Consider the following 15447-nt stretch of genomic DNA (forward strand, 5'->3'; position numbering starts at 1 on the left):
TTGTTTTGTTTTTTTGAGATGGAGTTTCCCTCTTGTCACCCAGGCTGGAGTGCAATGATGCAATCTTGGCTCGCCGCAACCTCTGCCTCCCAAATTCAAGCGATTCTCCTGCCTCAGCCTTCTGAGCAGCTGGGATTACAGGCATGTGTCACCATGCCAGGAGAATTTTTTGTATTTTTAGTAGAGACAGGATTTCTCCATGTTGATCAGGCTGGTCTTGAACTCCTGACCTCAGGTGATCTGCCCACCTTGGTCTCCCAAAATGCTGGGATTACAGGCGTGAGCTACCACACCTGCTGGCACTGAGTTTTTAATCTGCTTTCTGATGACCCATTTACCACAATAAAAGAAAGCAGTAATCATTTTTTAGCTACTGAAACAATGGAATAGTCTTGTGGTATTTCCATGTACAGTAGCATAATAGGAAGAAAGCATTTACAATAGGTACAAGCCACCCTCCCTCTTGCTGATTTAAGGATTATGTTATCTAGATGAAATGGAATGTCATAAGTATGCGGGAGCTTGTCTTTTGGTATTGATGTCTTTTGAGTTCTTATAATTAATTCTGTAACAATATAGATTAGAATTTACCACCAATGCTGATCACTGGAGTTAGTGGTAAAAAACTGTTTTGACGGAAACCTTTTCTTCATTACTCTAACCCAACTCAGCTATATCAGATCTGAAGAGTTCCACCTCTTTTTATGGGGAAAAATTATTTGACTTGTCCCAATCATGATTATTTGTTAATTTGTAATATCTTTATTCTATAAAGAATTGGAACCACCTGGAAAAATGCAACAAACAAATACATGTTTTTAAAAGGGAGGAGAGTTTGCACAAAGGAGAAAATTAGGTAAGAAAAACATAAAGCTAGTTGACATTAGCACACATAAAATGTATACCCTGTGATCCTGTCTAGTTGCCAATGGAAAACCTATAATTTTGACTCTAATAATCAAAACTTACAGGTAAAGTTTTGATTATTAACTTCCTAATAATCAAAACAAAGTTGTAAACAAGACCATTTACATGACTTGCAGTATTCATGAAACAGAAAAATGTATTTATTCAAAAATGAACATCTTGTTCTGGCACTGCTAACAATGCTGTGATGTTAGGTAACTAAGATCTCTGGAGAGTGACATATGTCAGAATCATCTCCACTTCATTGGCTAGAACCAGCACATACACCCACCCAAGCTCAGGGGACTAGGAAAGGCAATCCTAGTATGTGCCCTTTGAGTGGGAAAACTGGAAAGCAGTACTGATGATGTCCACACTAGGAATCTTCTTAAATCAATATATATTCAACACCCCACCTATTTCACATACATGATGTTAACAAAAGGACTGAGTTGTTTTTAACTGTTTGTCGATCTAAGTCAATGATATAATGTCGAAAGTTGTTTAATAAGAATAATTCCATTAAGAAATGAGTCTTGACTGGGCACAGTGGCTCACACCTGTAATCCCAGTACTTTGGGTGGCCGAGATGGGAGGATCACTTGAGGTCAAGAGTTTGAGACCCACCTGGCCAACATGGTGAAACCCCATCTCTACTAAAATATAAAATTAGCCAGGTGTTGTGGCACATGCCTGCAATCCCAGCTACTCAGGAGCCTGAGGCAGGAGAATCTCTTGAACCGAGGAGGCTGAGGTTGCAGTGAGCCAAAATCATGCCAGTGCACTCCAGCCTGGGGTGACAGAATGAGACTCTGTTTCAAAAAGAAAAGAAAAGAAAAAAGAAAAGAAAAGAAAGAAAGAAAGAAAGAAGGAAAGGAGCTTTATTAGAATAACATATTAGTGGAAGCAATTTGGAGAAATATGCTATCCATATGAACACTACTGATAGCTGTCTTTATTACATTTTAGTACGTGTGACATGATGTGTTTTGTGTCAAAAAATTTAATTGTTGCAAACAGATAAAGCCAGAGATGGTTCCTAGCAACACTGCCCTAGTAAAGTTTACATACGACCTAGATCAACACCACTTGGTCAGTTCAGCAGACAAGTACTGTATTAAAATTCAAAGAAGCTAGTCATTGTCAGGAAAAAGTTCTACGAAGAACTATTAGAAAACTTCCCATATTTTTAAAACTGACATTTATTTTGATGTGACATTTTCTTAATCCCTTAATGACTTTTAGTTGAAATACCAACATGCTGAGAGAAAATGAAAATGGGAATGAAATCCTTTTATTTATAAAGTATGCTACAATTAGACGATAGGGGTACTGGCCTCAGTCAGCTTAAAGACCATTGTAAGAACAACTGCTTTAGAAGTGCTGCCTTTGGTGCTATTGACTTTGTTGTTCTTATCTAGATGTTTTTCATCCACCTGGATGAGTGTCCACAAAGTCGACAGGCTGATGATCAATGACTGGACTTTTGTCTTAATTTCAATTTCTAGTAAATTCAAGGGAAGAACCAGAAACACTAAGGCAAGCAACTAGCTAGGTAAAGGAACCAGGATTTTTCTACTATAGCAAATAAAATGTGTACCTGCAGGACCCCAGGGTTCATTTTGCAATAACAGCTGGCCTTTTGACTGTTTATTTGCTGCATTTTCATATCTCCTTCCTAACACTAAAAGGCATATCAAATGAATATTTACCTCCAGGAATTCTGAAAGACAATAATAAAAATAATTAGTTAAATGGTTGCTTTTAAAAAATGCGTATCTCTTAACAAGGGATTCAAAGCCTCCATAATGATGTTTAAAAAGAAAAATTTTACCCAAGTGAAAAGCTATAAACTCAACTGCTTTTGTGTTCTATTTTCAGTTTCAGAAACAATATTTTAAACCTTAGTACCCAGCTCTATATCTTCACATAAAACTTGCCCAGTTCCCTTTCAAGAGGTAATCTTGGCTGCAATTACACTCTCTAATGACCAAAGTGAAAAATAGGATTTCTGACTGACCCTGGCAGGCCAGCTCTTTACGCTCGAATGATATAAGCGAACAGCTAACAAGACCTCACCATGCATGGCTTTAAATGTTATTGATGGCACTAAAGCAAGTCTACCCTTTTTCAGAAAATCCTTTACTGCGCCTGGTCTTGTTGTCACCATAGGAGTGACTTACATCCTGTGGGCTGATGATTCATGGAGAGAGTTTTCTGTCATTTGTCTTACATTCATGACATTATAGTTTCACTAAATATTCCTCTGGTTTTCACATTAGTAGAGACGTTGTTGAGAAGTGCAGGCTATTATGTAATAATAAAAATAATTAGTTAAATGGTTGTTTTAAAAAAAATGCTTATCACTTAAGAGGGGATCCAAAGCCTCCCTACTGAAGTTTATGTAATCTAATGCCCTCTTTTTTTCTTATTTCTTTGCATGTAAAATCATTCTAGTTCACATATCTTAGGCACCTTCCAGAACCTCTGATAATTTGCATTGCCTTTCTCCAGACCTTTTCAATTCATCTCTTCAACTGAAGATCTGAAAGTCTTTGTTGTTTAATGCAAATGTACATGTTTTCCATAGAGCAGTGATTTTCAGACACAGCTGTGAAATGCAGAAATCCAGGCTACACTCTCAGAAATCCTAATTCAGAATGTCCCTGTGATTGAGTCTAAGAATCTTTGATATAAAAACTTCCAGAGGGGATTCTTACTTGCATCCAGAATTGACCAGAGTTGTGGGGAAAACTACCTTGGATATGTGATTTCTAAGTCTTCTCTCTTCATTTCTATGCAAAGACAAAGAAAAAATAGCACCCAAATAGTTATTTTTGGTAATCTATCCCAAGGAAACTGATGGCCTTATTCAGAAGATTTAGAAAGAATTATCTCCAACCATTTGCAGCTTCTTCTCAGTTGACACCATTTCCGGGACTCCAAAAGTCAGACCACAATTTAATGAACATATAACCCCTGTCCTTCCTACCACCTCCTTTGTCTCTTCTTTCACAAAGTAAAAACGATATACATGCTCACAGAATGTCTGGAGCTATCGCGATCCCAAGTAGCTATCTGAGAATCAGCATGAAGAGACAGTGTGAAATTGATGTCAGAATATTCTGTATCCTTTTATCTATAAATGAATCCTCTCTTCCTCTACTCATGGAAAAGGTGGAGATAGAAAGGCTTCAGAGATATACTCATTTATAAATCTTCATTTAAACATATCTACATACCAGTATTGCCAATTCAACATTTAATGAGCTCTACTCTGAGGGTGGCATTATGCTAAGTCCTAAGCTAGGGAGATCAATAAAATACATATTTCTAAGTATGAAATTGCTCAGACACTTGGGCAGTGGGAAAGACAAAACCCTGTGCATTACGAACGACTCCAAATATAAAATTTGTTGAGTATAAACAATTTTGTTTTGTTTTGTTTTGTTTTTAATGGAGTTTCACTCTTGTTGCCCAGGCTGGAGCTCAATAGTGTGATCTTGGCTCACTGGCTCACTGCAACCTCCGCCTCCTGGGTTCAAGTGATTCTCCTGCCTCAGACTCCCGAGTAGCTGGGATTACAAGCATGCACCACCATACCCAGCTAATATTGTATTTTTAGTAGAGATGGGGTTTCACCATGTCGATCAGGCTGGTCTCGAACTCACGACCTCAAGTGATCCACCCGCCTTAGTCCCCCAACGTGCTTGTATTAAAGGCGTGCACCACCGTGCCTGGCCCAAACTATTTTTACATTTGATCATCAGGCCCATTACTTCAATGTAAGTCAAGCAGTGTGTAATGGAAATAGTGTTGGCTGGAGGTCAGTGGCCTTGCTCCACACCAGCCACTCATTGATCTCAGGATTCTGATCTGCTGAGTTTGTGAATTTCCAAGGACCCTTCCTGTTCTATGTTCCAAGGCTTTTGTAGTCACCCTATAAATTATCCAATTCTTATTATAATTCTGTTCCTGATTCTTTCCCACTATTTATCTTTTTCAGATTCTGTTCATGGGCATGATGACTGAGTACTATCACTACTTTTTCACAACCCTGGTAAGTGCATCTAGGAGAAATGTACTCCACATGTTAGGAAACATCTTCACATGGTTATTTCAGAGTCAGCCTAACCAGTGTCCAAGGCGGGATATTGTCATGGAGACTTGTCTTACTTTCCTAAGAATCCTCTAAATCCAGCAATGCTGAGCAGCAGCTTTCTTTCTTTTTTTTTTTTTAACTAGCATCAATGTATGTGCATTTAGAAAGAAATTAAAATGAAAATTCCATTAAATAGAAACTATCAAAGTAAAACCTATTCATAAAAAAGCATCATCTACAATTTTTATATACATTAGCAGGTGCATCCAAGTGTATCTGGCATTCATTGATTTTATGTGGCTTTCCTGCCTGTGTCCAGAAGATAGCTGGGTTAGCCAAGGGTTGCCTGTCAGATGTTTGAAAAACCTTCAAAAAGGGGAGTATTGAAGATGCTCTGTACATTGAATATTTTGCACCATAAAGAAAAATCATGGTCCTAAGCCTTAGAAATCCAAAAGAAACCATCGGACATCTTAAATTTTGGGAGACTATTTGATTCTAAAGAATGATTTAGGGTATTTAACACATCAAAATGATGTGATAACTTTCGTTCAGTCAATTTGAGAAATCAGTGACAGCCCCCACCTCCCCAACCACACACTTGCACACTCCACTTTCTTACATGAGAATAAAAACAGAGCTCTCTTTCTAATCTGTAAGAGTGTATCAGCTAAATTCAAGCTCCCTTTCTAATCTGTAAGAGTGTATCAGCTAAATTCAAGCTCCCTTTCTAGTCTATAAGAGTGTATCAGCTCAATTCGACCGGGACTCTGGGGGACTCAGTAACAGTGCCATTTTAGCAAATGCAACTGACAAGCTAGTGAGTAGGCGAATTCAAATAATTTAGAATAAGGACCCAAAGTAGTAAATTCTATTTCTGACTCAAGTAAGTAAAGCATTCATTTCATGATGTCCTCTGCACCCCTTCATCCATCTTTCTGAGAGGATGGAGGGGTGCAGAGGACATCATGAAATGAATGCTTTGAGATAGTTGTCAAAATCATTACTGCTATTGAGCATAGGGTGGAAGTGGGTACAGGGTAGAAACTCCTCCTGAACTAAGGTTTCTGTGGTCTTCCCATCTGCCTCTTCCTGCTGCTGCTGCTTTTTTTTTCTTTTATCTTTTTTTTTTTTTTTTTTTTTTTTTTGAGATGGGGTGTTGCTCTTTTTGCCCAAGCTGGAGTGCAATGGTGCAATCTTGGCTCATTGCAACCTCCGTCTCCTGGGTTCAAGTGATTCTCCTGCCTCAGCCTCCGGAGTAGCTGGGATTATAGGCATGTGTCACCATGCCTGGCTAATTTTGTATTTTTAGTAGAGATGGGGTTTCTTCATGTTGGTCAGGCTGGTCTTGATCTCCCAACCTCAGGTGATCCACCCACCTCAGCCTCCCAAAATGCTGGGATTACAGGTATGAGCCACCATGCCCACTCTTCCTGCTCCTTGATCATGTCATCTTTAAGAACAGCTGAAGGAAAACTTAGGAACTGCTCACCCTGCTCACAAATATGGTTCTTCCCATCACCAAGAACACCTAAGGGTTACTCAAGATGGCATGGCTATCTGCCTTGGAACTTTTTACTGTGCACACCCTGGAAGAGCTGGTGTGCACAGCTGGAGCTGGGAGAAATTTGAGAAAGAATATGAACGATGGAACCTAACAAGGCTAGTCCTCAATGGAGACCATAAGGGATGAATAAGTTGTGCACTTCTATTTCTCTTCACCCATAATACTCAATCTACATGCATAACAGACTCGCATTTTCCTGGGTCTTCTTTAATTTGCTTCCTTCATCCTTTTCCTTTTATTTTATCTGCATTTTGCCCTGGATGGCTTTTATATTCTCACCATTCTTACCCATGAGTATTAATAAAAGTTAAAGAAAAAAATAGTTATTTAGTGTTCAGGAAAAAAATATATAATGCTTTAAAAGGCAGTATTGTACACCTTTTCTGAAGTTAATCTAGGAGCATGGAGATGTGCTCTTTAGTTCTAATGCCTCATCCAAAGATATCTTGGGAAACAGAGAGTTCATCAAAAGAGTAAATTTGTATGTGTCTTCTGCAAATGCAAATCGCAAAGGGTTTCTGAAGCTGCTTCTTTTCAGTACCTGTAATCATCACAGATAAAGTACTGTCTTGTATTGCACTTTCAGAAAGCGGTGACTTTTATGGAAATATTTTTTCTGTTAAATGTTTTTGAAAGTTGGGGTTTTTTGAGATGGAATCTCATTCTGTTCAGAAAGCGGTGACTTTTATGGAAGTATTTTTTCTGTTAAATGTTTTTGAAAGTTGGGGTTTTTTGAGATGGAATCTCATTCTGTCATCAGGCTGGAGTGCAGTGGTGTGATCTCAGCTCACTGCAACCTCCATTTCCCAGGTTGAAGCAATTATCCTGCCTCAGCCTCCTCAGTAGCTGTGGCTACAGGCATGCACCACCACGCCCAGCTAATTTTGTATTTTAGTAGAGATGCGATTTCACCTTATTGGCCAGGCTGGTCTCGATCTCTTGACCTTCTCTTTAGCCCACCTTAGCCTCCCAAAGTGCTGGGATTACTGCTATATTTTTTAATATAATCTTTTCATATAAGCAAAAAAGCTGAAATTATTACATAAGTCTTTCTTAAATGTGAATCAATTTAGAAACTTCTAGTTTACGTCCAGCCTCATCTGTAATAGAAAACTTAGGAAGAATTCAACTTTTTTTTCCTGAAACATTGTCTGAAAGGGAATGGTTTCCCTTGTTAAGGTGTTTTTGCACCCATGCAGCCTTGTGATCTAGTATATTCTCTGAAGAGCACCCTTCGGCTCCTATTCTGAGCCTATGTTCAGTGAACATTCTTCATGCCCTCATTGTATGAGATATGAGTTATTTTCAATAAGCCAGGAGATGATTTTTTTTCTACCAGAAGTGATTTTCCTGCCAAATGCATATGCAGTTTTCAAATTCGCCTTTGGGCAAGACCTGGAACAGCCTAGAGTGCAAGACCTGATGGAGAACAGTAGGTATTGCCAGTGGTTCATTCCTGTTGTGGTCACCTCACCACACAGAACCTCAGTTTCTTCTTCTGTAAAATAAGAGCATTGAACTAAATGGAAATAAATATTCTTTCCCATTCCCCAAAGGCTATAAACTGAGACCAGAATTTTTAGCTTTTTAGAATGCGATATCCTATGCCCAAAGACATATTAATCAGCAAGAGCAAAATTCCTCTTCTTGACTTATCCGACCTCTAAAAGTATGGCAAAAAATAAAATAGATGAAAATGAAAACTAATTATTGTCCTAGAATTTTTAGGACAGCGTGTGAATGAAAAACAATGGGGAAATGTTTTTTTATTGAAATAGTGTGGTATGGCTGCCATTTTTGTTTTAAGCTAGAGCAGTCCTCCTTTATCCAATGTGGATATGTTCTGAGACCTCCAATAGATGCCCGATATCTAGGATGGTGCCAAACTCCATATAGATTATGTTTTTCCTAGATGTGCATACTTAGGATAAAGCCTAATTTATAAATTAGGCACAATACTCTTGCAGTATGGGACCATTTGAAGTATAAGGGTAACTTAACAAAGCACTTCCATACCGCAATTGTAGACCTGATAACCGAGACAGCTATTAAGTGACTGATGGGCAGGTGGCATCAATAGTGTGGATAATTCATATCCCAGGCAGGACTGCATGGGACAGCTCAAGATTTCCTCATGCTGCTCAGAATGGTGTGCAATTTTTAAATTATGAATTGCTTATTTCTGAAGTTTTCCATTTAACATGGTCCAGCTGCGGTTGACTGCAGGTAACTGACGCTGTGAACCATAAAACCACAGATGAGAGGTACCACCGTATTAGTTGCTGCTGCAACCATTAATTTTATTTTTCATAAAAAACATGAAAATGTGAATTCTTTTACACTTTTCTCTTTTTTCATGCTACACAGGACTTATTTGCTTTAGATCTGGAACTCTATAGGTACAGCGGCGTCAACATGACCGGGTTTCGGCTCCTTAATATCGACAACCCTCACGTGTCATCCATCATTGAGAAGTGGTCCATGGAGAGACTGCAGGCCCCACCCAGGCCCGAGACTGGTCTTTTGGATGGCATGATGACAGTAAGTCATTTTAAAATAAAATCATTTGCGACAATATTTGAATTCCTTGGGGGCTAGATTAAGAGCTCATGTGTTTTTAAAATGTTAGAGACAAGTGTTACGGTGGGTGCCTTGACTTGCATTAGAGAAAAGAGAGTATGCTTTTTAGGTAATTTGAAAGGCTGTGACTGGCTACTAGCAAAAACTGCTATTTTTAGCTTCCGGGATGTACTTGCCCCAGATAAAAATAAAATCTTAACAAGAGTAGCCACCATTATCAGCCAAACCAGCGCAAGGACAAGTGAAGAGTGCTTTACTCTAGGAATGTGATTGAGGGGAAGGTGGCTGCTGGGGAAGAGGAGGAAGAGCCTGTCTGTGAGTTTTGCAGAGCCAGTTTGTGTTGCTTACTTCTGCCATGTTTCAGCAAGCAGAGGCAATGTGGAAAAATGCTGGATTTACAAACAGTAGGTGTATTCATGTCTTCCTGTCCTGGATGTGTGTAGGCTCACCTCTGCAGAACTGACAGTGTTTAATACCAGCCATATGTCGCTCTTGAGGTAGATGCCAGACCTGCCTGCTGACAAGTCAGAGACACTCTGCTGAACAGATAAATTGCAAACTGCCTCATCAGAGAGCTTCTCCTTAACATCATTTGTCTCTTGTTGTCAAATGCACCTCCCTTCACTTTATTTCTCTAATGAAGCTCCCTGGGTGCTGAAGAAAATAGCAGGAAATAATTTTTTAAAAATGTTTCCTACGTAGGACCCATCTAAGGGGAAAGATAGTGTGGAATGCAGGCCGATAATACCATTTTAAATTGGCACAGTATTTTATTAGCCGTTCCTATCTTTGGGAGAAGCACTCTCACTTTTAAGATGCAATTTACCCATCATCTCACAGAAAGCTGGGGATTTTTTTTCTTTTTTCTTATGAGGAACAAATGAAAACGAAGAAATAAATGAATGAATTAAGTGGTTCTGGATGATTCTATGTTCAGGCTCCCTGACTGTTTTTCAAACCTGAAATAACTTTTAAAACATTCAAAGTGAACTGAGAGATAATGATGGAAAGCATCTTGGTACAAATGAGCCTTCTGATGATTTGAAACATTTCTTTGAATAGGAACAAGTAGAGAATATCCACGGAGATACTAGACTTCTGAAAGGGAGAGGGAACACCAGAGACAGAAGGAGAAGCTTGCTGACAGATAGATCTGTCTCTTCTCCCTCTTGGATTAATAATTTCAGTGAGTCCAAATATGGTTCCAAATTCTCTGCCCACTCTTCCAGTGAAATTTCAATCACAGGATGAGATCTCATATCATTTTTACCTGTGTTTGGTATGTACCACTAAAAGAGTTACAGTTTGAAGCTATGTTAACACAGATTGTGGATTTATGCCAAACATTAAATATTCACCAAAAGTATGGCTTAATTTACAAAGAAAAAAGTTAGCGTGTTCAATTATTCTGAGCTGACAAAACAGTTTGTACGTATTGACTGAGATGAGGAAGATCATCTAACAAAGGAGACAGAGCTATGCAATTCATGCGGAATCAGGCCGAGCATGAGGTGGTGCTGCTACCCTAGGGCTGTGGCCGGTGGCCTGGGCTAACGGTAGTCCCAGGGGCAGGAAGTGAGACAAGGCAGAGTCCCAATGGATGAAAAGAGGACCTGGTCTGCCTGAAGATTTTTACTGTCATCCCAACTAAGAGAGGGGTTTGTAGGCTGTGTTCTTGTAGTTATTATTATAATAAACTATCAAAAGGAAAGTGTGGATTTATCAGAGCAGAAGAGGGTGGCTCACTAAGATGCTGTAAAAGTGGTTAGAGTAACTATTAAATCTATCAGGCCATGTCCATACTAGTTTTTTAAAGAAGTGATAGGACACAGGGCCCAGGAGGAGTTGGATCCAACAGTCATGCAAATAATAGCTTTGAAATTATATGAAGCATATTTACCTCTTTTTATCCAAAGAGTTTGCTTTGCACTTGACTGTTTTCATTCTGTTTCTCCTGGATGTGGTTACTCTGGGAGTGTGGAAACTGTGTCATGGGAAGGTGAAGGTCATGAAAGGACACCCAGTTGACCAATAGCTAAACCAAAAGAGCACACTTATGACGCCAACCCCAGGCCCAATGCTAACAAATCTTTGCTGTCAAGTTGCCTCTATCCAAACTCTTCCTTTTCTACCTTAAAGAAAAAATGTCCTTTGGTTCCAATTCTGTGGGGTCCACATGGCAGACCCTGTCTGCCCTTCATTCATTCTTGCATGTCAAGCACTTGTTGCCCTCCCCCGCCCACCCTCCCACCACCCCCCCACCGGCCTCCCACCTAGAAACCTTACCTACCCAGGCTGCTCAAATGGCACTTCACCAGACAGAGCCTCCATGATTCCCTGTCTAGTATAGTAGCCCTCTTCCTCGTTTTTTTCTCTCTCTCCTCTGACCTGTTTTTGTTTTCCTCATTGCTCTTATGACCTGACTTGTTATATTTTGATTTGTTTGTTCAGTACCTTTCCCTACAAGAATAGACACTTCATAAAAGTGTCTTTCATGAAAAAAAGGCTTTGTGCTTTTGTGCTCTGCTTTCTCTCCAGCACTAGAAAAGGCCCAGCACAAAGTACACCTTCAATAAACACGTATTTAATAAAGAAATTAATGTACTAAATAAATAAGAATTAAGCTTCTACTAAAACTGAAGATGTTAAATGAAAAATATTTAGGTAGCCCTGAAATAGTCTCATAAAAGTGCAAAGAGAGTCCCTATAAATAAGAAATGTGTGAATGTGCATGATCAGTAAAATAGAGATTACTTTAAAATAATAGTGTTTTTTAAAAATGCGTCACAGACTGGCCACTCTTAATGTTTAAACAATGCTATTACTATAATAGAATTGCATTCTCTGAAATCATATGTGTCATTCCACTATTCTTCAAGGTGAATTTCCCTATAAGCTGTTTATAGTCATATTTTTGTGTGTGGTGCATACATATGTGGATGAATATAGGAATTAGGAAAAGCATAAGGAAAATGCATGTGTTTTGATTTCCCACCCAATTGTCTATTTTTCTCTTTAATATTTTTAATTATTAAGCATTTCTTAGAATTTAATACGCTAAAAAATCCTCAAATAATATGATAATATCAAAACATTCAAATCTGAAAATAGAGAAGTCAGTCATACCCATGTCCAAAAAACCTTGACACCAGACTTAAAAACAATAAAATTAATTAAAGAAGAAAGTTGCCTTTAAAAATTAGGTTAAAATTGAGTTATTAAGAAAGTTGTTAAGTCAACCAAGTTCAAAAACAATGAAACTGGTTATTAAAAAATATCTTGAGAATAAAAAAAGAAAGTTTTTTATCAACCAAAGTGTTAATTAACAGAATTAACAGAAGTTCAGGGTGATTTTTATAAAATCTACTTTGTTCCCTTTTATACGTTTAAATTTTTCTCAGAACTTGGACTGATTCGACCTTTTGGCTTTTGGATAGACTGGGTAATTAATATAGGAGGTCTCATTCTCAAATGGGTTCTTCTCTGTGGACCAAAGTTGTTTATGAGTCAACACTGCACAAGAGTCGTGGGAACAACAAAGCATTGATCGTTCATCTGCCTTTCCAGTTCTTCACATCCACTCACAGCATAAAGTTAAGTCAGTAGCTTTATCCTGCTCTCTCACCTGTAAACATTTCCCTTAATCATGACCCATAGAGAAGACATCCTAGAGCCCCCACCTTGTACATCCACTGCTACTCCAGTGATGAAAGAAAATAGGCAGGTGGATTTAGTACAGAAAGCAAAATCTTCCCAGATAATAAAAGCCTGGGGTTAAGTCCTGGCTATGTCTTCTAAGTGACCTGAGCAAGTTACTTAACCTCTCTCAGTTTGCTTGCTCATCCGCAAACCTGTACAATAACGCCTTCCAGTGTTACTATACAGATTAAGCTAGATTACATATGCAACGCCTCTAGGACACAGAATTAAATTTACTTGATGATACCTGATGTTTAGCCAATTTTTAGTCAATAAAAGAACAAGAGACATTCTGAAATACCATGGCAGAATTCCATGTGTCTCCAAGTAACACATTCCTTAGCTTGCACATATAGCCCAAGATGGACTCTTGACTGGGACCTATGTGACCCTGTATCACCAGCCCACTCAATTTCTGAAGATTAGGTTTCTCTTCAGGACCCTAACCTCCTCCAGCTGTTTCCAGCAACAATTATATAGCATGCAGGCAGCAAAGCATGGGGACTCTCTAAGCCCATATACTGTTGCTAGTCCTTGTCTCTAAGATGAGGTGGCATCTCACTGGCTTATGTTGGGAGTCCTCAAGACCATCTTCAGATTTGATGATTTGCTAGAAGGACTCACAGAACTCAGAAAATCTGTTACACTCACAATGACAGATTTATAGCAAACGAAGACAGTAAAATCAGTGAAGGAAAAAGTGACAGACGGTTCACACAGGAAAAGCATGAACTTCCAAGTATTCTCTCCCAATAGAGTTGCATGAACAGCACTTAATCCTCAGCAATGGTCTATGACAAGTAGAAAGTATTGCCAACCAGGGAAGCTCACCCAAGCCTTGGGGTCCATGTTTTTATTGGGATGCTTGGTCACATAGACACAGAGCTCCCATATAGCTAGCCTTAGTTACTCAGTATCCAGCCTTTCAAGAGATCAAATTGATACAGCATGATCCAGAGCCCTAGGCCAACAAAAATAGGCATTCATCATAATTCATATTTTTGGCATAAACAATCTGATGTTGCCCAGGACCCCAGGAATACAATAACACTCTTATTGGAATATTCCAAGGAGTTAAAGGTTATCTCTCGAGAGCCAGTCAAGGGGCCAGTCCTCTCTTTGGAATGTGCAAGGTCTGAATACCCCAAGCCTGGTGAGTTAATCCTTTACTGCACATTGTTGTAATAACCAGAACATTACGTACTGGGTAGAAGTATGCTTTCAATATGCTTATTTCATGGTTCACGTTGTGGTGAAAAGATTTTCTTAGGGTCATTGAACAATGTGATTTCACCCAAGCTTTAGATATATATAAAATGTGAACATAAACACATTTGGAAGAAGAAAATTTGAAACAGGCCACTTTTATTACATTACCTATTACCTAAAATGACAACAGTCATTCAGTAAGCAGCCCTCAAGCACAAAACTGAAAGGGGGAGGAAAATCAGTGGTAGTTTATTAGTGCTATAATACAGTTAGTGTAAACATTTTCTCCATCTAAGAAAACATTGTATTTCAAGGAGTAGCATATTTTTTAGAATAAATAATTTTCTTCTTTGGATTGAAAGGCACAGATTAGAACTATAATTCTGAATCATTTTATTGCCCTTCCCAATATGCATCCAGCCTTGAGAAAGAATGTCCATCTTTTAAACTAGGTTTATGGAAAAGTCAGAGTATTAGAATTCTAGTCCTTATAACTTCTCTATCAAATTGGTGATTCAGTGAATTAATGAATATGCATACAAATTTTTTTTAAAGTATATCGTATTGATAACAAAAAGTCCAAGTCACCATAGCATGTGGCTACGGTTGTGAGCTGAAATCTGAGTTTGCATCCTGAATTAGAATTCTCACTCCTTTCCTTAATGGCTACAAAATTGCAGGCAAGTTATTCTACCTCTACAAGCCTCAATTTCTCCGCCTATATACCTATTTCAAAAGTTTAATTTCAGTAATGAAAAAGATGACATAGGTACAGTGCATATAGTACCTGGCACATAGTAATTATCAGGGAATATTCACCATTATTGAACTGTTATTGTGACTATGAAATCATCAGACTGATAACTTGGTTTACAGGCAGCACAGCTTTATGGTTAAGGGCATATACTCCATCACCAATTTCGTGGGTTTGAATATTGCCCATCCTACCATGAGTTTGGGGATCCCATTTAATATCTTTATTTATCTGTAAAAGAATAAAGGTGATAGTCTAAATTTAATGTTTGCAAAGGATTTAGAACAGTACATGACATATCATAAGTGCTCAATAAATGTCAGCTATTGTTATTGATTGCATTTCAAAAAGTCTCAATCTGCCAGTAGCTTAATTTCCTTGTATTAAACAGAATTGGTACAGCACAGTGGTAAAGATCATGGGTGCTAGAATCAGGTAGGTGTAAGCTCAAACCCTGGTCATGAAATTGATTACGGAGTAGCCTTATAGCAGTCAATTTCCATGAGCCTTAGTTTTCTCATCTACAAAATAGATTGTGTAAGTCTTTAACTTAAATGATGCAAACATTTTTTAGCTTTAGAAATTACTGCTACCACTCATCTAACTGTATGTCAATTACATAAATAGGAA

At 38.4% G+C, this 15447-nt stretch overlaps 1 protein-coding gene across 11 annotated transcripts in view; it reads left to right on the top strand.

Annotated features, from left to right (window-relative positions):
- GRIK1 (glutamate ionotropic receptor kainate type subunit 1) overlaps positions 1–15447 on the top strand; it is a 386281-nt gene that overhangs the window by 267860 nt on the left and 102974 nt on the right. For all 11 annotated transcript variants that reach the window (XM_032277062.1, XM_032277059.1, XM_032277060.1 and 8 more), the window contains 2 exons: positions 4913–4966; positions 8943–9116. In XM_032277062.1, the coding sequence (XP_032132953.1) occupies positions 4913–4966; positions 8943–9116 (228 nt within the window). The remainder of the gene's footprint in view (positions 1–4912; positions 4967–8942; positions 9117–15447) is intronic.

Source organism: Sapajus apella, unplaced genomic scaffold (assembly GCF_009761245.1).
Source record: "Sapajus apella isolate SASKATOON/1434 unplaced genomic scaffold, GSC_monkey_1.0 scaffold8, whole genome shotgun sequence".
Lineage (NCBI taxonomy): Eukaryota > Metazoa > Chordata > Mammalia > Primates > Cebidae > Sapajus > Sapajus apella.